Source organism: Diospyros lotus, chromosome 5, assembly GCF_014633365.1.
Source record: "Diospyros lotus cultivar Yz01 chromosome 5, ASM1463336v1, whole genome shotgun sequence".
Taxonomy (NCBI): Eukaryota; Viridiplantae; Streptophyta; class Magnoliopsida; order Ericales; family Ebenaceae; genus Diospyros; species Diospyros lotus.
In genome coordinates, this window is record NC_068342.1 from 33607027 (window position 1) to 33632014 (window position 24988).

Sequence of the window (24988 nt, forward strand, 5' to 3'; positions counted from 1 at the left end):
TTTGTTGAAAAGGAGCGGATATATGACTTCTTGGTCGGCCTCAACAGTGAATTTGATGCGGTCAGGGTGCAGATTCTTGTCCAGGAGGATTAACCTTCCCTGAATGAGGTAATCTCCATAATAAGGGTAGAAGAAAGGAGAAGGGGTGTGATGCTTGAAGCTATCTCCGGTGAGAGTTCTGCCCTAGTGTCTTTAAAACTCATAATCAAAACAAAGGCCCTAGGGATGAAAAGAAACTAGTGGATAGGGATTTTTTATGGTGTACCTTTGGTAAAAACCTAGGCACACTATACAGAAGTGCTGGAAGCTCCATGGAAAGCCATCCAAAGGGGGACCAGCAAGGAGTCAAGTGCATATAGCAGCAGCCAACAGTCAGCAGCAACTGGAACCAAGAGGACTGGAGCATGGGGGAGAGTCTCTTGAACTCAACAAGGCAGAAATTGAAAGACTAAAAAATTTTTTGGGATCTCTAGACAAAAAGGCAGAGAAAGGTAGCTGTCTTGCTCTCATAGGTATTGCTTCCTCCACTTTTTCCCTACATGCTTCAAAAACTTTACACCAACATTGTTGGATCCTAGACTCGGGTGCTTCAGACCAGATGACATCCCATCCACAATTATTTACTTCCTATAATCCTCATCCTAGCTCTAGAAAAATTACAATGGCAGATGACTCACTTATTACTGTTGTTGGTTGAGGAGATATTCTTCTCAATGATCACCCAACCCTCAAGAATGTCCTTCATGTCCACAAATTATTTGCTAATCTTATATTTGTTCAAAAATTTATTGAGGATACTAATTGCAGTGTATCTTTTTATTCCAATGGCTATGAGATATAAGAACAGGGCAAGAAGAGGATGATTGGGCTTGCTAGGGCTAGAGAGGGGTTTTATTACCTCAAGGAATCAGTAGGGCCGGACAAGAAGGAGTCTCTTCCTCTTATGTCATGCCTAGCTCAGTCCAATGAGGATAAGATGTGGTTATAGCATTATAGAATGGGTCATCCCTCCTTTCTTACTCTCAAATTAATGTTCCCTAATTTAGCTAAAGGTTTGGATTTTAGTCACTTTCATTGTGCTGATTTTGAACTTGCCAAACATAAAAGGGTTTCTAACCCTCTTTCTAATAAAAGGACTGGATTCCCCTTCTCTTTAGTTCATAGTGACATTTGGGGTCCATCAAGTGTTCCCAATATTTCTGGGGCAAGATGGTTTGTCTTATTTGTTGATGATTATACTAGAGTGGTGTGGTTATATTTGTTGAAAGCCAAGTTAGAAATAAGCCATGTTTTTCCCAATTTTTACAACATGGTTAAGACTTAGTTTGGGGTAAATGTAAAGCGGTTTAGATTTGATAATGCTAGAGATTTCTTCAATCACACTCTATTCGCTTTCTTTTAACAAAAAGGTATTATTTACGAGTCTTCTTGCCCTTACACCCCTCTACAAAATGGGGTAACCGAGAGGAAAAATGGTCATCTTCTAGCTATTATTCAAGCACTTCTTTTTTACCATAATGTCCCTCAACATTATTGGGGAGAAGCAGCCCTAACTGCCACCACTCTTATCAACAGATTGCCATCTAAAACCCTAGAATCTCAAAGTCCTATTCAACTATTGATGAGTCATTTTCTTGACTTCTATGTGGCTCGTAATTGGCAGCCCAAGATATTCGGGTGCACAACCTATGTTCGTATTCCACCAACCAATAGAGGGAAACTAGATCCTTGTGCCTTAAAATGTGTATTTATTGGATATTCATCTACACAAAAAGGCTATCGATGCTATCATCCTCCTTTAAAGAAATATTTTGTATTTGCTAATGTTACCTTTGCTGAAAATGAGTCGTACTTCAAATTATCAACTATTTTAGAACAAAATCAGACATTGATTAATAGGGATTCCTCCTTTCTTCCTGGCCCTATTCTGCTATCCTCGAACCCATCTCCTAAATAGAAGGACTCGACAAACATGACACCTGAGAAAGCTTCACCTTCTACTCCTTGGCCTATGCTGGTATACTCAAGGAGGAAGAAAATCGAATCTAGTCCTATGCAAGCTCTTGCATCCTCTACAAGTCCTATATGTCCTACAATCTCTACAAGCAGGAATAACACTGACAATCCTGCCATTTCAGAGTCATCACCAGGTATTCCTGCAACCAATTCTCTTGATGTGACTCATATGAGCTCTACACAACCTACTGAAGCTATTGTCCAACTAGATACCTATGACCTTGATTGGCCCATTGCTCTAAGAAAAGGGAAAATAACTTGTATCAAACATCTGTTACACCTATTTCTTTCCTTTTCTAAGTTGTTTCCTACCCATAAAGCCTTTCTTACCAGCCTACATACCATCCCTATTCCAAAAAGTTTCTCTGAAGCCATAGGGAATAAGAATTTGAAGGATGCCATGGAAGTTGAGATGATAGCCTTGGAAAAAAACTAGACCTGAGAAGTGGTAAAATTGCCTAAAGGAAAACATCTAGTGGATTGTAAATGGGTCTATACTGTGAAATATAAGTCCGATGGATCTCCAGATCGATACAAAACAAGATTGGTTGCCAAGGGATATACACAAGTGTATGGGGTAGACTATTTGGACACTTTTGCACCGGTGGCTAAGCTAAATACAGTTAGAGTCCTTTTGTTAGCTGCTAATCTAGGTTGGCCATTGCATCAGTTTGACGAGAAAAATGCATTTTTACATGGTAACCTAGAGGAGGAAGTATATATGGAAATACCACCAGATTATGAAGTAGCCACACAAGGGCCGGTTGTATGCAAACTAAAAAAAGCCCTGTATGGACTAAAACAGTCCCCACGAGTTTGGTTTGGGAGATTCATGAGTGTTATGGTTGGCATGGGGTATAGACAAAGCCAAGGAGACCATACTCTTTTTATTCAACATTCGACCACAGGGGGAGTAATTGTGTTAATTGTGTATGTAGATGATATTGTTGTTACCGGGCACGACAAAGAAGGGATGGCTCAATTAAATGAGTGCTTGTTAAAGGAGTTTGAAATCAAAGATTTGGGGAGATTAAAATATTTCTTGGGAATAGGGGTGGCTCATTCTAAAGAGTGCATATTCATATCTCAGCAAAAATATGTGGTAGACCTTTTAAAGAGACCAGATTGCTAGGCTGCAAAGCAAGTGACAGACCTATTGACTCAAATCATAAGTTGCAAGAAGCTCTAGAAGGAGATAAGGTTGACAAGGGAGTTTACCAAATGCTGGTTGGAAAGCTAATATATTTGGCCAGATATAGCCTATGCTGTGGGAGTGGTTAGTCAATTCATGCATAACCCAAGGGAAGTCCATATTAAAGCTGTGTATCGAATACTTCAATATCTAAAAGGAGCACCTGGAAGAGGCATTTTGTTCAAAAAGGGTGAAGCTATGACCCTTGAGGCCTACACATTTGCAAACTATGCTGGCTTTGTTGTAGATAGAAGATCTACTTCCAACTATTGTACTATGTTGGAAGGCAATTTGGTAACATGGAGGAGCAAAAAACAAAATGTGGTGCCTATTTTTTAGTGCTGAGGCAGAATTTCGTTCCATGGCTCTAGGTATGTATGAATTATTGTGGCTAAAAATTCTTCTAAATGATCTCAAGATTGAGTGGACTACGCCTATGAAGCTTTACTGTGACAACGAATTGGCAATCAGTATCGCTCATAATTGTGTTCAACATGATAGGACAAATCACATTGAAGTAGATATGCACTTTATCAAGAAGAAATTGGATAGTGGGCTGATATGCACACCATACATCTCATCACAAGATCAGTTAGCAGACATGCTAACTAAGGGCCTGCCTGCACCAGTGTTTAACATGATGATAAGTAAGATTGGGATGCAAGATATACACGCCCAATCTTGAGGGGGGGGGGGGGGGGGGGTGTCAGCAGCTAGGGTTCCCTAAGTAATAGGAAACAACAGCAAGAGTATTGTTTCTGTATTGGGAAAGATGACAGTTGATATGGATGAATGATTCAATCATTGATTGGTGATTGATTAATTGATGATTGATTATATATATTTACTAGATTGATTGATTATATATATTGTTTCCTAAAAGTAAAATTGTATCTTCCAGATTAGTTTATGTTTTCTATCTTGGTTGTATCCTAAATTGTATAGATCCTAGGATTCTTTCCTAAAGTTAGTTGTTTCCTAATCTTGTAAAGAAGCTTGCATAAATCAAGCTTTTCTTGTGAATAAAAAAGTGAGACAGTAAGGTTATTTTTTTTTCCCAAAACTTAACAGCGTGTCAAACTCATCATAGACTTACTATTGACAGTAGGTTTCGATTCGATTATATTGTCCTTATTAGATGATCAAGATCATTAAGTATTATGCTCACTCTCCCCTTGCAAAATAATTTATCTTTTTCTTGTTATCCAGGTTTTCGAACCATTTGGTATGGTGGAGCTGGTTCAGTTGCCTACTGACCTGGAGACTGGTCATTCCAAAGGTTTTGGCTTTGTTCAGGTGAGTGTGGCTAGCAAATTTGACTTCTGGGAGAAACCTCAATAGTTCTTGCAGTTGTTAGTGACTGCTGATTAAAATGCAGTTCAGAACATTGTTTTGAATGGTTATCTTAGGGAGCAAGCTGAAAAAGGTTGTAATTGAAACTGACTACTAGTTGAGGTATCGAAGAATTTTGCAATGACAATATTTGTTCCTAGTGAGGGGTCATCGATGCAATGGTCTGTGTGGATTGCAGTGGAAGGAGCTTTGTGCATTTCTCTGCCCTTTGAGCGATAAAGGAGATAGAAGATGTAGATGTTTCAAAAATCATTACAGCAACCCAATGAGTTACTATGCTAGATTCTACTTCAGATTGTAAACTGATGGGTTAGATGTTTTTGCAGTTTATACGTCTTGAAGATGCTAGAGCTGCGCAGAGTTTGAATGGACAACTGGAGATTGCTGGTCGAGCAATCAAGGTAGTTTTACTTTTTTCTATCTTTCTAATTTTGTGTACATGTTTAGATCCTGAAATCTGCATGGGTGGTTTTTCCCTAGCCAAATCTTGAAGGTTATTAAACTTTGAGTTTTTATGGTGTAAACAAGGCTGTGATCAACATTGAGTTTCTCCTATTTGGTTGAAGTCTTAGGCATGGACTTGAGACATAATTTGTAGTGAAAAAATATTTGACAGGTAGCATTTTAGATGTTCTATTATATATACTTCTATATTCCACTTTTCAAAAGAAAAGGTTCACATGTTCTATTCTGGAATTGTCTACTGAAATCCTGTATAAAATTAACTAAGATCAATATGTAGATATCTTTCTTGGCCTTATCAATTGAGGATGCAGTTGCACTCATCCACAACCAAAAAGGAGAAAAAAATTGGTAGTACAATCATTATAAGTCATTGGCAATGGTTTGCAAAAGTAATTCCAAGTTATTGAGGAGCAATCAGCAAAGTTGTGTATTTTCTGCATTAGTAGACATTTTGATCTGGGTGTTCTCTGATTTATCCATGGAAGTGCTTTTCTTGTTAGTTGTCTTTTTGGTTCCTGAATTGATCTCATTTGCATTTTTGTGGTCATCTTGTAAGGTCTTCAAACTATTATAGTAGGTGTGGTTCATGTACATTTTTACTTGATCGCAGCATTTTTTATTGACCTCAGGGAGAGGCCACACATATTAGTTATTCCTAAAAGGGAAAAGCTAATGGACACATGTATATGATACAAGTATTCTTCTATTATTTTTATTTTTATTTGTCGACATTTGGGGGTTGGAAACAAAAACAAAGACTAGAAATATAGGATTCAATGTCAAATAAGCATTTCTAAGTGCAAAACCGAATTGTTTGGTATCTAATAGTTACTAACAAGCAAGCTTTCTTTTTCTTTTTCTTTTGATAAATAAACTTCCAAAGAGGAGCAATCCTGAACAATCAACAAAAGTATTGAAATACTACCCAATGACAAAGATCCCCTGAAAATGAACAACAACAGATACAAGAAGATGACCAAAGTCACCAAACAAAGGAAGAAAAATCACGAGGATCAGAGCAAGACCAACAAAATAAAGAACTAAGAATAGAACCTCTGAGAGGGTGGATGAAATACTCTTACTACACCAAAGGCATGACTATGCTTCTCTGCTAAGATGCGACATCCCTGCAAAGGGGAGATGAATCTGTTAATGCTTCCAAAAAGGAAAGCATTATACCAAGCAAACCAAGCTGGCATGTTACACTGAATACCTGCAATCAACCAAAAGAAGCACCAAATCTCCATGGCCACCAGACGATGGCAAAGTAGATAAAGAGGCTACTTTCCACTGTTCTTACACAAAAAGCATCAATGACCCTTTGGCCTCTTACTCTTCAGATTATCAGTAGTAGAACAACTTCATGAGGAGCCAACCAAATGGAAAAAAAAGCTACCCCGGAGCTCCAAACCTCAAACTAGGGGAAATCATCCCATGGTCATGATGCATCCAGTAGTAAAAACAAATAGAAAATGAACCTCTAGTTAGAGGCCCCTGCACTCGGTTGGCCTTAAGCTGACTATACAGTACAAAATCATCAAGAAAATTGAAAAAAGCTATCAATGAATCCATGTCCCAATCCTGAAATTTCCTCCTGAAGGGATTCTGTTGTGTAATATATAAAGTCAATAAGTCTCATTGTATTATTGAGATTCAGTTTTTTATCTTAAAATTTTCTCTCTATTTTCTCTTCTTTTTTCTTCATCCTTTATATGGTATCAGAACCAAAGATCAACATAAATGGCGAGAAACTAGGACCAATCCTCGAGTTCAACATCCCAAAATCTTCACTCGAATTTCACTGTGTCGCAGTTGAAATATGATTTTTCCTCAGTTGTGAAAGCATTGAACTATAATCCAATAAAATTGGAGACAGATAACTTCTTTTTTGGAAGGCCCAAATTCTTGACAGATAGCTTTTGACCTAATTCAGTTTATCACAAAATCAGAGAAATCTCCTCTGAAGTATGTTCCAGATTCAGGTCCCGGTAATCCATATGGACAGAAGGTATGAAGAATATCTTGCATGGCTCAGGCCAGATCGATTACTTTTAGGCTGGTTGTTTTCAACAATCAGCAAAGAAGTGCTATCTCAGCTTATACATTGTGAGTGTTCATCAAAACTGTGGTGTGTTCTTGAAAATTTATACTCACAATGGACTGTAGCAAAGTCTTTTCAGCTAAAACAACACAGACCAACTAAGAAAGGTTCTATAATAGTAAATGAGTATATTCTGAAGATTAAAATAATTGGACATGCTCTTATTGCAATTGGTGAGTGTAGAATTAATTGAGAGAAGAGAATGATCCACGGTTTCATTTGATAGTGCTCAATATATATATGATTAGGAGATAGAAGACCTACCTAATGTACAAGTCTAATCTATCTATAAGTACAAAATCTAATCTATTTAAATTTACAAATTATCTATCTGCAAAACATAAATAACCAGTGTCAGCTCCCAAGGATCTGACCAATAATTCCTTCGACCAGTGAGCTGTTCGAAGGGGAAAGGAAGGAAGATAGAGGGAGAAATTAGGGAGAAAGAGAGAACAGAAAGGGAGAGAGAGAGAATGAGAGAGAGAATGTTCAAAATTCTGTTAGAATAATTTCATATCCATCCATGGCAAGGATCAGCTGTTTATATAGCTGGATTCCTTGCCCATGTGCGGTAACTGCTTATAGCAGGGGAATGTACAAACTACCTAAGCAGCAACAAACTTTGTACCCCCCTTATAGCATATTCTACAACCTATTCTGCTAATTGCTATTCCTCCTTTCTTGTTATATTTAATTGCTATCTCTCTTCCTCCTTGCTACATGGATCATGACAATTACCCCTCCCTACAAAACTTTCTTGTCCTCAAGAAATGTGGAGCAGGTTGGCTACTCTCGGAAATTGGCGAAGCATGTTCGGAAGGTATTCCCACGTGTTGCTATCTGAGTGGAGATGAGACCACTTGATGAGAACTTGAGGAATAGGAGCCCCGTGCTCGTAGATCATCCTCCTATCTAGCACAGCTATAGGTTCCTTAATACTGTCATTGGCACTTGGAAGACTGGGTAGGGTAGGACTTGTTGGTTGTGTTCCCACTGATTTTTTTAAGAGTGCCACATGGAATACCGGGTGGATGTTGGAGCCTTCTGGTAGTTGCAGCCGGTATGCTACATTTCCCACCTTTGCAGTGATGGGAAATGGGTCATAGAATCTTGGATTCAACTTGGAGCTGGGGTTTTGCAGTAAAGCCCTTAGGTGACCCGGTTTAAGCTTCAAATACACCCATTCTCCAACCTGAAATTCTCTTTCACTCCTCCTATTTGCAAATTGCTTCATCTGATTCTGAGAAGTAGCTAATTCTTTTTTAGCACCTGTAAAGCTTGCTGCCTTTGCTGGAGATAAACATCCAAAGCTGCCACTGTAGAAGAGTCACCTAGGGATGGTAGAAGTGGTGGTTTATAGCCATAGAGTGCTTCAAAATGAGACCTTTTTATAGAGCTGTGGTGGCTGGAGTTGTACCACCATTGGGCCATAGGAAGCCACTTGTGTCGATTTCTTGGCGGTAAGAAGCAAGAACACCTTAGATACATTTTCAAGCACTGATTCACCCTTTCGGTTTGGCCATTTGATTCAAGGTGGTAAGCCGTCGATATATGTAGCTTAACTCCCAGCAGCCCCATCAGCTCCTTCCACAGCAAACTAGTAAAGATCTTGTTGCGATAAGATATTATGGCCGTAGGTGCGCCGTGTAGCTTGATTACCTGATCCAAGAACACCTTTGCTACCTCTTGAGCAGTGTAAGGATGAACTAGTCCTATGAAGTTGCCATATTTGGTGAACCGATCTACTATCACCATGATGCAGTCTTTTCCTTCAGATTTGGGAAGTCTCTCAATGAAATCCATTGAGATACTCTCCCATGGTCCCCCAGGTATATTCAGAGGTTGCAGTAGCCCTGGCTTGGCTACATTTTCGGATTTGCATCTCCTGCAAGTATCACAGCTTAGTACAAAATCCTTGACATACCTTTTTATTCCTGACCATTGGAATAGTTGTTTGACCTTGTGATAGGTGTTTTCAATACCCGAATGCCCCCCTATGGGGGAAGCATGTAATGCTTCTATTATTTTCTTCCTTAGTTCCTCGTCCTCTCCTATAACCAGCTTCCCTTGATACCTGATTAAACCATTACTCAGAGTGTAACCTGGTCTTGATGATGGGTTTACTACCAGCTGCTAAAGAAGTTCCTTGGTTCTTCCAGTTGCTTCGTAACTGTCAACTACCTCTTGGCACCAATCGGGAACGAGGGTGGTGATTGTAGCCAGACTTCCTTCCTCAAAACACCTAGACAGCGCATCTGCTACTAGGTTTTCCTTTCCCTTCCTATATTGGATTAGATAATCCAATCCCATTAACTTTGTCATCCCCTTCCTTTGTAGCTGGGTGTGCAGCTTTTGCTGTAGCAAAAATTTCACTCTCGTGGTCTGTTTTAATCACAAATCTTCCTCCCTCCAAGTAATGGCGCCATTTCTCCACTGCCATTAATACCGCCAATAGCTCCTCATAGATACTTAGCCCAAGATGTCTAGGTGATAGAGCCTGGCTTAGGAATGCTATCGGTCTCCCTTCCTGAACCAGCACTGCCCCAGTACCCTTAGCGCTCGCATTTGTTTCTAGAACAAAAGGCTTGCTAAAATCTGGGAGGCCTAAAGTTGGTACCTTACTCATAGCTTGTTTAAGCTCATTGAAAGCTTCTTCTGCTTTGGAATCCCATAGAAATTTGTCATTCAACAGATTGGTGAGAGGTCGGCTGATGACACCATAATCCTTTACAATCCGACGGTAGTAGCCGGTTAGACCCAAAAATCCCCTCAGCCCCTTGACATTATGAGGCCTGGGCCAAGCCACCATTGCTACCACCTTGCTAGGGTTAGTGCTCACCCGTGTTTTTGATATAATATGCCCTAGATATTCCACCTGCTTTTGTGCAAAGGCACATTTCGACTCCTTAACGTACAATTTATTGAATCTAAGGACCTCAAGGGTAGTTTTTAGGTGGGTTAAGTGCTGGGCAAAAGTGGGGCTGTAGATCAAAATGTCATCAAAGAAAACCAATATAAATTTGCGTAAATAAGGTTCAAAAATCTGGTTCATTAAGGATTGGAAGGTTGCTGGAGCATTGGTGAGGCCAAAGGGCATCACTATGAATTCATAATGCATTTGGTGGGTTTTGAAGGCTATTTTGGGGATGTCTTCCGGTCTCATTCTAATTTGATGATAGCCGGATCTTAAGTCGAGTTTGGTAAAAATAGAAGCATTCTTTAATTCATCAAGCAAATCTTCTACAATAGGTATGGAGAACTTGTCCTTGATGGTCATGGCATTGAGTTGGCGGTAATCGACACAAAACTGACATGAACCATCTTTTTTTTTGACAACACGGGAGATGCAAATGGGCTATGGCTTGTTTGTATGATAGATTTTTGTAACATATCCTTAATGAGTTGTTCTATTTCAGTCTTCTGTCTGGGTGGGTATCGATAAGACCTTAGGTTAACAGGCTCGGCATTTGACTTTAGGTTAATGGTGTGATCAAGTGATCTTTTGGGTGGCAAGGCAGATGATTCGGAAAAAAGGTCCCTAAATTCAATTAAAGGCATGTTAAGAGAGTTTATTTCTTGTACCTGCTAGGGTTCATGTGAGCTGCTGTTCACAGTGCCAACTCCCCTTCCTACTCTCCTTGTTCCTGGATGAACTCCAGGGCATGTATGGAGAAAAGTTGGGCCGCCTGGGAGAGTTTGCTCTTAAACATCCTTTGCAGCCTCTTTCCGAAAATCATTTTACACACTCTCGACTCTTGATTGCCTGTTAGGGTCTTTTTCTTCCCATCCTTCTCAAAAGTTACCTCCATTTTGTTGAAATCAAAATTGATAGGGCTGACCCCCTTCATCCAATCTACACCAAGCACCACATCACAACCCCCCAGCTTCAGTAGCCTCAAATCAGCCACAAACTGCTCATCGTTCATTTCCCAGCAAAACCCCACACAGGAGGACTGACTTACAAGCTTATTCCCATTCGCTACTGTTACTGACAGAGGGTGGAAGCTGGAGATCTCACACTCTCAACTTTCGGGCCATGGTTTCATCCAAGAAGCTGTGGGTACTCCCACTGTCTATAAGTACCATTACCGGAGCATTGCGAGCTCTTCCCTCCACCTTAATTATTTTACTGTTGGCTGACCCTTTAAGGGCATGTAGAAAAATCTCCTTTTTATCTTCTTCATCAACTTCTAGAGTCCCCTCTACCTCTTCTTCTTCATTCCCCTCTGCTTCTAATATCAATAGTTGCCTCTTGCACTTATGCCCAAAAAAATATTTATCTCCACACTTATAGCAGAGTCCTGCCTGACGCCTTTGCTCCATTAATCTTCCCCCATTAGCAGGACTGGAAACTGTCGAAGGCAAAGCCAGGACTCCCTTGCCTCCTTGCCCCATATCCCTTCCAGTGGCTCTATTCCCCACCTGCCATCCACCGGTGACTACCCCCTTAACTTGGCTTCTTTGTTTTTTCATCAGCGCTTCAATCGTCATTTCTTACAGCCTTGCACTGTCAGCAGCTTGTTTCATTGTCCCTGGTTGCATCATTTTAACCATTGGTCTCACCTCCTCTCCTAACCCATTGATAAAACTTGACACAAAATATTCTTCCGTCAAGTGGGGTTGGTGCACCACCATCAAAGACCTCAGCTGCTGACAATGAAACACATTCCACGTCCCTCAAACTCGTCTCCAAATCTCATACAGAGGTCTCTTGCAAACACATTCCACGGGCTCCCCTCTTTGGTTGCAAGCCATCCTTGGAACCAGGCGTCCCCCGTCTCATTCAGGTAAGCAGATGCCAGGACAACCTTCTGCTGTTCTTGAACTTGGTATAGTGTAAACATTCTTTCACACCTCTTGATCCACCATCTTGGGTTCTCTCCATCAAATAGTGGAATGTCTAATTTAGACACAGGGAAGTTCGACTGATTTCGATGAGCTTGAGCTTCGGGTCTTCTCCCCATCGTGCTTTCCTCCATCATCTCCGGTTCTAATTCAAATTCCGGCACTCCAGCATGCGGAGGCTCCATCCCTACCCCAGTAAGGATTGGTTCCGTTCTATCCCTGGGGGAAAACTCTGTTGAAGGCCTCACTGGTTGTTGAGACATGAACATTCTTACGAATTGTTGCATTTGCTCCATCAGTTACCCTCTCAACATAGCACTCTGCTCTCGGTTTTCTTCTCGCCATCTTTCCGTTGCTTGGGTAATTCGACTATCCACCCCCACTCTTACTTAGGATTCGAGTGTACCCATTCTGGTCTGCATTTCCGCCATGGATGTCACGACTTGCTGTAGTTGGCTCTCCATTTGTTTCATCCTCGTTCCATCTGCCATTGCGAGGATACCCACAGCTCCGAGCGTTTCCCAAGTCGCTCTCTGATACCAAAATGTCAGCTCCCAAGGATCTGACCAATAATTCTTTCGACCAGTGAGCTGTTCGAAGGGGAAAGGAAGGAAGATAGAGGGAGAAATTAGGGAGAAAGAGAGAACAGAAAGGGAGAGAGAGAGAATGTTCAGAATTCTATTAGAATAATTTCATATCCATCCGTGGCAAGGATCAGCTGTTTATATAGCTGGATTCCTTGCCCATGTGCGGTAACCGCTTACAGCAGGGGAATGTACAAACTGCCTAAGCAACAACAAACTTTGTACCCCCCTTATAGCATACTCTACTGCCTATTCTGCTAATTGCTATTCCTCCTTTCCTATTATATTTAATTGCTATATCTCCCCCTCCTTGCTACGTGGATCATGACAACCAGCTAACTAAATGAGAGATATTTGGCCTTATCTCTAACTTTGAATGCTTCGAATATTTAGGAGCATTATCTCGAATGTAACTTCTTGATAATGTCACTGATTTCATTTTAATTCTCCACACTCCCTCTTAAGATTGGGCTGAAAAAAATGTTGTTCAAACCAAGCTTGGAGCTCAATTCATAAAAAATTCTTCTCGGTAGAGCTTTAGTTAGGATATCCGTCACTTGATTATTAGGAGTGTAGACTAGTTGAAATATCCCTTCTTCCAACTTATCTTTAATAAAATGCCGGTCTATTTCAACATGTTTTATTCGATCATGATGGACTGGATTCTTCACAATGCTGATGGTAGATTGATTGTCACATAGCATTTGTACCGGTTTAGGGACAACCACTTGTAGTTCTTGAAATATTCTCCTCAACCATATTCCTTCACAAAACCCTTGAGCCATAGCTCTAAATTCAGCCTCCATGCTACTCCTAGAGACCACAGACTATTTTTTTGTTGCGCCAACTGACTAAATTCCCCCAAACAAATGTGCAACACTCGGATGTTTTCCTCCTATCACAAATTGAACCAACCCAATCAGCATCACTATACACTTCTATTCCTTGATTGTTTGTTTTCGGGAACATCAAGCCTTTGCCAAGAGTCAATTTCAGATACTTTAAGATGTGGTAGACAACCTTCATATGGACTTTTGTAAGATCATTCATAAATTAACTATCACAACTTACTAAGAAGCTTATATTCGGTCGTGTAGGGGATAAGTATATTAACTTTCCCACCAATGTTTGATATCTTTCTTTATCAACCGGTGCACTTTCTTTGCCAAGATCTAACTTTGTAGTTGATTCCATAGGTGTGCCAGTCAGTTTGCAACCCAACATTCCGGTTTCTTTTAGTAGGTCTAGAGTATACTTTCTTTGGGATACTGAGATGCCTTCTTTTGATCTTGCAACTTCCATTCCCAAGAAATACCTTAGACTTTCTAGATCCTTGATTTCAATTTCCCTTGCAAGCATTCCCTTGAGATTTTTTATTGGCTTGTCATTTCCTATAATAATAATGTCATCCACATATACTATAAGAATGGTCAATTTTTCTCCCAACGTATGCTTGATAAACGATGTGTGATCAACCTGACTTTGGTTGTACCTTTGTTGTTTGACTGCCCTTGTAAATCTCTCGAACCAAGCTCTAAGTGATTGCTTGAGTCCAAACAGAGAACGTTTGAGTTTGCACACCTTATCTCTCGTATGATTTGTTTCAAAGCCATGAGGGATTTCCATGTAGAGTTCTTTGTGAGAAAATAATTATGAGAGAAAAATCTAAGAGATTAGTCTCTTAGTGTGTTATTTATAATAGGCACGACGGGCCTAATAACCTACGGGCTTAGCCTAATTACACACACAACAATATGTAATATATCTAATTATACTAATAATTTTAATACTCCCCCTCAAGCTGGAGCATAGATATCATATGTACCAAGCTTGTTATAGATATATTCTATTCGAGGACCGTTTAGAGACTTGGTGAAAACATTGGCAAGTTGATCACTGGAGTTAATAAACTCTGTAACAATAATACCTTCAACCAGTTTTCTTTAATAAAGTGACCGTCGATTTCAATATACTTAGTCCACTCATGGAACACTGGATTGGAAGCAATGTGCAAGGCAGCCTGATTATCACAAACAAGATTTATAGGGACACTCACAAAACTTGAGTTCCTTTAGGAGTTGCTTAAGTCAGATGAGTTCACAAGTTGCATTAGCCATAGCCTGATACTCTGCCTCTGCACTAGATCTAGCTACTACATTTTGTTTCTTACTTTTTCAAGAAATTAGATTTCCTCCCACAAGAACACAATATCCAGAGGTCGACTGGCGATCAGAAGGAGAGCCGGCCCAATCTGCATCTGTATAACAACAAATATCTGTGTGCCCCTTATCCTCATAGAGTAGCCCCTTACTCGGTGTTCGTTTGATATATCTCAAAATCTGGATAATAGCATCCTAGTGAGAATCACATAGAGAACTAAGAAACTAACTCACTGCACTCACAGCAAAAGCAATGTTGGGACGAGTGATTGTGAGATAGTTTAGTTTGCCTACCAATCTTCTATACCTTCCAGGATCTGAGTAAGCCTCTTCTAGAAGGTCATCCTATTTTTCACAGTTGTATTCAGATTCACAGCTCTTTCTACACATTGAAGTCTGACTTAAAGCCTTGTAGTGCTAGATCTTTTACCGCTAGAACAGTCCCAAACAAAATTGTATGTGATATCTGGCACACAAAGCTTGGTCATCCAAGTTTTTCTGTACTTAGATGATATTGAAAAAAATGAATGTTTCTTGTTCTCATTCATCTCATCTCTTTTTATGATTCTTGTAAGTTTGACAAATTTTTTAGTTACCTTTTAATGATTGTGAAATTAAAGCCAAACAACCTCTTGATCTTGTCTATTTTGATCTTTTGGGGCCAACTCCTCATCCCTCTACTGAAGATATTTGTTGATGCTTATATGAGATATATCTGGCTTCCTTTGAAATTAAGATCTGATGCTCTTGCTACCTTTATTAGATTCCATGAACTTGCTGAAGTGTAGTATATCACTCAACTCAAATCCTTTTAGTTTGATAATGGTGGTGAATTTAAGGTGTTTCTTCCTTCTTTTCAGCAACATGGTATTCAACCTAGGTTTCTTGCCCTCAAAATCACCAACAAACTGGTGTTGCAGAGAGAAAGCATAGATACATTGCTGAAATGGGTCTAACCCTACTTGCTTTTGCCTGTATGCCCTTAAAATTTTGGGTGAAAGCATTTTAGACTGCAGTTTTTCTTATCAACCTATTGCCTTCTTCAGTTCTAAGGTTTTCTTCTCCTTTTGAGCTACTCTATCATAGGAAATCAGACTACTCTTCTTTTCCTTACCGAAGACCTTAAAATTGTCATAAGTTTGATTTTCATTATTCTAAGTGTGTTTTCATTGGATATGGTCCTATACATGCTGGGTATAAGTGTTTGCATCCTTTAGGAAAGTTTATATTTCAGACATTATTTTTTGATAGTGTTTGTTAATCAGGATATAGATAAAAAAAGGGTAAGATATGGACAGTATTCCAGACTTTTGTTATTTTTAATGTGTTTGTTACACTTATCTGACGACTTTTGAAAAAGAAATCACGTGATTTTTTATTTGGCATTTTTCAGATATACTTTTCTCCCTCCCCCTTCTAAATAAGCATATCTTGGACCTTATAGATAAGAAAAAATGACGCATATATCATTCAGTACATTCCAAAAAATTTAACAAATAGTTTGATAAAAATCTTGGAATGCTTCCCAAACTTATCTTGATCCTTTCATATTTTGGTCCAGAAAGCATTCCAACCTTATCTTGATACAATTTTATCTTACTCATTTTAACAAACGCTACCTTAATGTATTTGATTTTCCCTATAAAGTTCTATTTTCCTGTTCTCCTGTTTCTTCTATTTCTGTTTCCATTTTGCCTATTTTTCTTACCTTCAGTTTTTTTCTTCTCCTCCTTATTCGTCCATAGCAGTCTTCTAGTACTTTTCCTTCTCATCAAGATGTTTTTACCTCTCCTTCGCAGCCAGAGAGTTTATTTCTTTCTTCATCTTAACCTACATTGCAATCTCAGCCTACTCATCATCCTAGACCAACTCATTCTATTCATCCTACAGTTTCTTGTTCAAAAAGCAAGAAACTCTTTATCTACTTTTGTTCCTCAACCTTCATTGTTGTTACCAATTGCCTTAGTGAATGAACTAGAACTCTGTTCAGTTAAAGCTGCTTCATCAGACCCTGGGTGATTGAAGGCTATGCAAGAAGAGTTTGCAGCCTTACAGAATAATGGTACCTGAGAGCTTTTTCCACAGTCTTCTGACATGAATCTGATTGGCTGTAAATGGGTGTTTTGGATAAAATATAACCCTGATGGGACTGTTTTGAAGTATGAGGCTTGGTTGGTTGCTAAGGATTTCTACCAAACTCCTGTATAGACTTTCTGGAACTTTTAGTTTGGTTATTAAGCTCACACACAAAGCAGGACAGGTTGGGGCATCCAACAAATTGATGTTAATAATGTTTTTCTTAATGGAGATTTGACAGAGGAAGTTTATATGTCACAACCTGAGGGTTTTGAAGATCCTACCTGTCCTGCTTTGTGTGTGAGCTTCAAAAATTACTCTATGGTCTAAAACAAGCCCCTAGAGCTTGATATAGTAAATTAAAGACAACTCTTTAAGTCTTGGGGTTTTTTCGATGCAGTGTCTGATGCTTCTCTGTTCATCAAAAGAATGCAGTCAGAAGTTTTGTTCTAGTGTATGTGGATGATATCCTAATTACAGGATCAAATCCCAAACTGCTTCAGTCCTTTATTCATGATTTGGATACCTTTTTTGCTTTAAAAACTCTTGGTTCAGTCGACAACTTCTTGGGTTTTGAAGCTTATCATATTTCCATAGGCTTATATCTTACTCAGTCTAAATGCACCACTGATTTGCTACACAAAGCTGGAATGGGAAATTGTAAGCCTTGTCCAACACCTTTTACAGTAGGTGCTCAGTTTACTGATGAAGGTGATCTTTTTCCCAATCCTTCCCTATGTAGAAAGTTATTGGTTCACTTCAATATCTGACATGTACTAGGTCACACATTGCTTTTACAGTGAACAAGCTTAGTTTCTTGTAGCTTCAGAACAGCAACACAAACAGGCCTGTAAAAGACTTGTAAGGTATTGAGGTGTTTACAGATGCTGACCATGCTGGTTGTAAAGTTACTATGAAGTCTAGGTAATAATCTGTTTATTTGGAGCTCAAAGAAACAATCTGTTGTAGCAAGATCGGTTGGAGAACCTGAATAGAGAGCATTAGCTCAAGGTGTTACAGAGATTATGGTTGAAATCATTATTTACTGAGCTTGGTTATTCTTTCTCTAGTTCACCAGTTCTTTGGTGTGATAATACAACAGCCAAAAGCATAGCAAAAAATCCTGTGTTTAATTCTCGAACTAAGCATATGGAGATAGACATTCATTTTGTTAAAGAAAAGGTGGAGAATGGTGATGTAGATATCAAATATGTACCCTCTGAACATCAAACAACTGATTTTTACAAAGGGCTTACCTAGAGATTGATTTTTATCTGTGTGTACAAAATTGTGTTCGAAGACTTCTCCTCAATTTGTCTTGAAAGAAGAAGTTGAGCAGAAATTTTTACAGAATTCTGACACAGGAGCTGGCTGAGCAAAAGGCTTCTAAGCAAGCTACTAGGTGTCATTTGAGGGGGAATGTTAAAAATAGCTCTGCTTCATGCTGTGCGCATATAAGAGAAGATGGATAGGAAATAATATTACGTATTTTACTATTAGCAGTAGGCAGAGTTTATTCTCGGTCGCTTATGTGACTTGTTAGTTTTAATTCTGTTTCAACAAGCAGCAGTGTTTGCTTAGTTTGTTGCTGCCAGCTGTCAGTAACAGTTAGTTTGTTAGAGATCCTGTTGAGTAATATATAAAGTCAGTAAATCTCATTGATTATAGAGATTCAGCCGTTTATCTTAAAATTTTCTCTCTATTTTCTCTCTATTTTCTCTTCTTTTCTTTCTTCTTCTTCCTTTATAATTTTGTTGTTTTGTTTTCTAAAAGAAGTGAGATTTTGATAATTCAGTGACTGTTTAAGAACTTAGCGAGCTTTTCAAAAGTGCTAGTATGAAATATAAAACTTGTTACTTTTGTTGGTTTCAAATTTTCCAAGAGCAGAAAGCAGTTTCCAGAAGTAACAACAAACGTGTTGGATTTTGCTTATAGAAAAAATCACATCAAGCCTTCAACCTACCATGTGGGGTTGGCCATATGAATTCTAGATTCTAGTTCATCAGTTGTTTCTATATATGGCCATATCTTTTGCAAGGCTCTCATAGCTCATATCATACGTATAAGTGTATCCCACCAAATTTTTCTTGGGTCTTCCTCAAAACATGGTCTTTCTCTGAGGAAGAAAAAAGAAAAATTTGGTGGGAGACAATGAGGGACAAAATTAACATTTATGCCATTTGTTTCACCGCTGGAATGGTGATGGGATAAAGATAAGGATGAAATGTAATAGTGATGGGATTAGATAATACTTTCCCCATTTGCTAAAGTGATATTACCTAAGGTTATAACTAATCCCATGTTTGGTGTATGAAAATATGAATGAGATATTTCTTGGTATTAAGTGGCAAGTGACCAAATTGCCTGTTTTCCTTATGAGCTTTCATGTATTAATATATATTTATATTTTCAGATTACATTTTCATATAGTATTATAATTATATTAAAATAACAAAGAAAAAAGAAGAGCTTCGGCTGCCATGGCTGGAGCCATTGCCTTCGCTGGGGTTCCTTTGCTGAAACCCCCGTAAACTGCTAGAGAGAGAGAGAGAGAGAGAGAGAGAGGAATTGAAGAACAGATCTGAATATCTAAGAAAAAGAAGGAACTGATGGCAGTAGGCGGTTGCAGTGGCAGAGATGATGGCAGTGGTGGTGGTGTGCAGATGGGAAGGAGGAGGAACTGGTGGCAGTCAACAGTCATGGTGCCAGTGGTTTGGAGATGGGAAGAAGATGAGGTGAGAGGTTAGTTTTATAATGGGGCAAAATTGTCTGCACAATGCAAATTTTTAATCCTACCGGGGTGGGATTAATATATACCTTGGGGGTGGCTGGAGAAGTTTATCCCCCCTCACCTTTAATCTGAAACAATGTAACTACAAGCAAGGAGGTAAATACCTCCTTCCTATCTGTGTACCAAACACGCTGTTAGTTGTGAATGGCACTGTTGACAAACCAACCTACATAATATGCTTAGATTTTCTTTTCATCTATTTTCTTGATTTTTGCTGTACTGCAGTTTCTGGTTTGTAACATGATTTCTGTGGAGTGATTGGTTTTAACAGGAACTGCAAGTTTACATGAGTCACATATCTAATAGAGCCTGTAATTCTGTTGCAATTTATCTACTTCTGACTCACGCTTCTTTTTCATTTGAGGCTGCATTCTTCTAATTTTCAGCATGCATAGTTGATTTACAGTTACAACATCCAAAAGAATCAGTTTTATCTGAAACCTTAATCTGGAATTATCTTCTTGGATATTTGGTATTGAATTTTTCGTCTTATGTTTGTAGGTGTCAGCTGTAACTGATCAAACTGGATTGCAAGATGTAGGGATAAATCCTGGTGATTTTGATGACGATGAAGGAGGTGGTTTGGTTAGTCACATCTCTAGAAATGCAAATTGATTTCTCTTTTAGAAGGAAATCAAAATTCAATGTTAACTTTTTCTAGAAACTTGTTTTAAATCGGTTTGGTCTTAGCCGGAAACTTGTTTTCACTTGGTTTTGTCTTGTTATTACTATTATTATTTGCCAGTGCAACTGAGATGTAGATTTAATTAATTGTCTTCCACTGAGGAACAGTTGTTTGGAGAGTTCATAGCTAGTACAATGATAGTCAATTATTAGTCCTATTGCATGCCAACACGAACTCTTTTGTTTTGGGCCTGGGGTTGGGGAGATGGCAGGACTTCATAATTGTTTCCACTTGTCAAAATGGAAGTACAACACATTGCACATTTGGGTTCTCTGTGTTGGTGGGTTTTGCTGAGTTGTCTTAGTTTCATTATTTGGATTTATTTGAATTTGTTGGGCATCATTTGTGTCTGGTTGGCTGCTTTTAGTATGCAAATTTCATTGGTAAAACACATTGTTTTGCATATCTATGAAATCAGATAAATTAAAGTGGATCATTAAAAAATGAAAACAAAAGAAAAAAAAAAAAAACAAAACTGCTTCTAGACATGAAAGTGTGGTTGCTGAGCAGTTTATGGACATATTAAGGGCTTGCAAGAATCGTTTTGGTGGAAAGTGCTTTTGCAAGAAGCTACAGTTTCTTGCTTCTCCCCTATGACAGAACAGTGGATTTTGTTATATATATAATACCACTTTTTATGTTAGCCAAACACCATTATAAGTATGCAAAAGTTCTTTTACTTAAAAATGCTTTTTAGCCATCATACACTACAGGCAAATAGACAATGAAATGTTTGTAGACATTGAAGTTGCAGTTGCTTGAGTAGAAAAAGAAAAGAAAAGAAAAAAAGCCCAAACACACAGGAGAGAAATGTGTCAGTTGCATTGTGTTTGAAAAGAGGTCTCATGGCTCATAGATAGTACATGCAGATGGCCCTTTGCAAAACTTTTGCTTCTTTGTCATTTATTTCATCCTTGGAGCCACTGCTTCCATACAAAGAGAATGGGAAATATGTTGATCTTGTTCATGGTTTAGGTTTGCGCCCTTTGCCATCACCTATTTATTTTTGTTTTTTTTTTTTTTGCCTTATTTTTTCTTTTTGTGAGTTCGTATCAAAATTCAGTAGGTGAGATGGGATGCATCCTTTCATATAATGGTGACATGTAAGATGCATTTAAAATGATTTGGACATGTCAGAAAAAGACTAATGGACACATTTATGAGGAGAGTGGATAGAATGGAAGAAGAATGTAGCAAAAGAGGTAGAAAAACAAAACTTGGTGGGAAACTCTTAGGTATGAGTGTTATAATGGCCTTATAGAAGATATGTCATGAATTGGGATGATTGATGAATAATAATCCATGTAGCCAACTCTACCTAGTGGGATTAAGGCTTAGTATTGTTGTTGGTTTCATATCAAAATTGGAGATACCTGTCATAAATCATAATTGTGACCAAATACTTGGAAACATCTTGGGTGCTATGTCTGGCTTGCTTAAAATATTTTTTAATGACTTTCAGGCTCTTAATGCTCGCTCTCGAGCTCTCCTCATGCAGAAGTTGGATCGCAGTGGCACTGCTCCAAGGTTTGGGTTTCCTTAGTTTCTAATTGCCTTATATGTAGATCTGGTTGATCTTAAATTCTCTATCATTTGCAGTGTAGCTGGTACAATGGGTAACCCTCCTGTTAACAACTTGGGTCTTCCACCACCAACCCCACCAATTCTTGGCGGCGCACCTGCAGTTCCTTCCCTTGTTAGTCCTCTTGTACAAGCTCCTGTTCCTGCACTTGCAGGATTGGCAGGTGCAGGTCTTTCAGTTCCTCCTGTTACTGTTCCTTCTATTGATATGATTGGTATTCCAAGCCAGTGTTTGTTGCTGAAGAATATGTTTGATCCAAAATCAGAGGTCAGTTCACAAATTTTCCAACAATTTCTGTTGTCTTGTTTTTGTAAATGATCATTGCATAAACCACATGTTTTTGCAGACTGAACCCGATTTTGATTTGGATATTAAAGAAGATGTTGAGGATGAATGCTCCAAGTTTGGAACCCTTAAACATATATTTGTAGACAAGTAAGTATCCATCTTGTTTTTTTCTCATTTCCATCTTCAATTGTCTTTATACATGATAAAAATTCTGTCCCCGCCCCACCCCCCAACACAGACACACACAAAAAGAAAAAGAAAATCTGGGCTCATATCTATTCTTAACTTATGCTGGGATATGAAACCCCTTACATCCTGTTGGATGTCTTTTGCTGGAATGAAGGATCTTTCTGTTACCTACCTATTCAATTAGGACCCTTTAAGGTATTATCTAAACAATTTGGTATTTAATTAGAATAATGTTCACTAGTTCTTAAGCCCTGGTGGGTTAAGTATCAAGAGGCTATAAGTAAACCCTAGATATTTTGTATAGCTAATGGGAGCGAATATATTGGTTTTGAAAAGAGGACTAATTGCTACTTGAATATAAGGTTGTCCTTCATTTGAACCAACATGGAATTTTTGCCCTCAAAGTGTGCCATTTTCCTTCTTTTCTTTACTTTTTAGGGGCACATAACCTTCTCTCCCTTTCTTGATCATGTTTTTGTTTCTTTACTTGAGCACATCAAAATAGGAAAGTACAGCTCACCCTTAATAGTGGGTCTTTTGGTGCTCTTTAGTGGCTAAAAAGCCAAGGTGGCCCTTTTGTGGCGGTGTCAAGGTTTTCCAAGCAGAGGGGAAGGGGCATATATTTGGATCTTGGAATTGCATAGGGGAATGTTAAAAAAAGGAAATATTCAAGATGGGAAAATTAAAATAAACTGAAAGAGGCTAAATTCTTTATTTCCTCTATTGGTTGAGAAAAATGAGAAGAAAATCAATAGGTATTTACAGATAACATTTTTTTGTCAGGTTACACGAAAACAATTGAATAATAATTTTATTTCCCTTGAAAAATTTCAATATCTAGTAGAAGACTTGTGGCTAATACAATTTAGTACAGTTATGCATGCAAAAACAATGTGTAATGTGTCAGACAAATTCATATGTGTGATTAAGTAAAAAAGAAAAATTGCCTGCTTTCTTTGACCATCTCTCTCTCTCTCGTGCTGATTTGATATCATTGGCTAAGCATTGATTAATTCATTATCCCAAGCAATGTCAGCATAATGAGGCAAGGATAAAGCTTCTAGAAATCTAGAATATCCTTGGGGAGTAGAGGAGCCCAGAACATTTCAACAATTTTGGAAGAACTTTCTAGACTGTTCAGGGCTGACCTGACTTGGTGGGATTTAGTATTGGTATGTTGTTTTGTTAACTGTTCCTGCAGAGTAGTTGTGCTCTTTGCTGTCAGGTTAACTTGTATTAGGAATTACTTAAAGACTTAATGACAGATCATAGATATGAAATCTGGGCTCTTCAAGACCCTCAGCTTTCTCCACTAGTATTTTCTGGATCTTGTTGGCTACATCTCTAATGCCATAGCCCCAAAATAGTATACAAATTTACAATTAACTTCAATTTATTATGTTCTCCCTTAGTTGAATGGCTCAAAAGTATTTGAAAATTTTTGGACCAACTCAGTAACCAGAAGATGCAGATGACTTTTTTTTTTTTTTTTTTATCTTTTAACAAAAGCGTGTATGAGGGATTTGATATGTTAACTTGTCTAATTGGTTCCTTTTCAAACAGGAAAACTGAAGGATTTGTGTACTTGCGATTTGAAAATACACAATCTGCAATTAGCGCGCAGCGTGCCCTCCATGGAAGATGGTTTGCTGGGAAGATGATCACGGCAACATTCATGGTAATTTATGTGTACCGTTCTGATGCCATACATCGATTCCCTTCCCTTTGCTTTTATTTTTCTACTCTGTGAAATCGTGTATAAAATGTCATTTGACATTTATGCAGTCGCTCCAGAACTATGAGGCAACATTTCCTGAGAGCAGATAGGATGTGGGTGGATAGTGGAGGTAGAAACGGCTCTTTCCAGTTGTCCTGCATGGCTTCCATGTTGGACCGATCGGTTTTTGACTGTTCTAGGCGGCAACTATTGCGACGAGTTTTAACAACCAGTTTGATTGCTGAGGACACCACTGTGCTGCTAAATATTCCATAGAATTGTGTGGCACCCACAGAAATAGAATAATGGTTTGGTCTTTCGTTCCCCCATTTTGATGTTGAAAATTTTTATAAATGACTGTCAGACCTCTCTGCGACTGCTTTTGCTTCAAGTTATGTGGTTGGATGAGATTTGTTTTGTAGCTATTTTCCTAATAGCTGCTGGTTGCTGGATCATTTACTAGGGGTCTGTTGGTCTATCACTACCAGTTATTCAAATGATGAGAGCTTGGAACCACTTTATTTAAAGGAGAGTCAAAAGTTTGTGGCGGTCAAGCTTATTCTTATTTGCTTCAACGATTGTGCTGGCCCAATTGAAAACATTCTTTATTATTGTTATTATTATTATTATTATTGACAACTAGTTGAAAAGGTTTTTTCCATATTTTTGTTGTTTCTGAGAAGCCATTTTCGAAATGATTTGGGTTTTAAAATTAGGTTATTATTGTTGAAGTTTTGCTTGGAATGGAGATTGGATTCATTGTTAAAACACTTTTCAAAGGAAAATTGATTTATTTTGAAGGTATAAACGTAAAAAAGAGTTTTGTTTGATAGAGTAGGCTGGGTGGTCAGACGGATTGAGATTTAACTATAGTAAGGGGAGGGATTGGGAATGGCCACATGACCCTTGATTTGTTCGCTTCTGTTTAATTATTTTATTTTATTT

At 38.5% G+C, this 24988-nt stretch overlaps 1 protein-coding gene across 2 annotated transcripts in view; it reads left to right on the forward strand.

Annotated features, from left to right (window-relative positions):
• LOC127801421 (uncharacterized) overlaps positions 1-24706 on the forward strand; it is a 46884-nt gene extending 22178 nt beyond the window's left edge. For both annotated transcript variants that reach the window (XM_052336572.1, XM_052336573.1), the window contains exons 7-14: positions 4418-4504; positions 4888-4962; positions 20084-20167; positions 21730-21794; positions 21867-22116; positions 22196-22284; positions 23890-24004; positions 24112-24706. In XM_052336572.1, coding sequence (XP_052192532.1) covers positions 4418-4504; positions 4888-4962; positions 20084-20167; positions 21730-21794; positions 21867-22116; positions 22196-22284; positions 23890-24004; positions 24112-24153 — 807 coding nt within the window. In that variant the 3' untranslated portion in view covers positions 24154-24706. The remainder of the gene's footprint in view (positions 1-4417; positions 4505-4887; positions 4963-20083; positions 20168-21729; positions 21795-21866; positions 22117-22195; positions 22285-23889; positions 24005-24111) is intronic.
• The last annotated feature ends 282 nt before the right edge of the window (positions 24707-24988 follow it).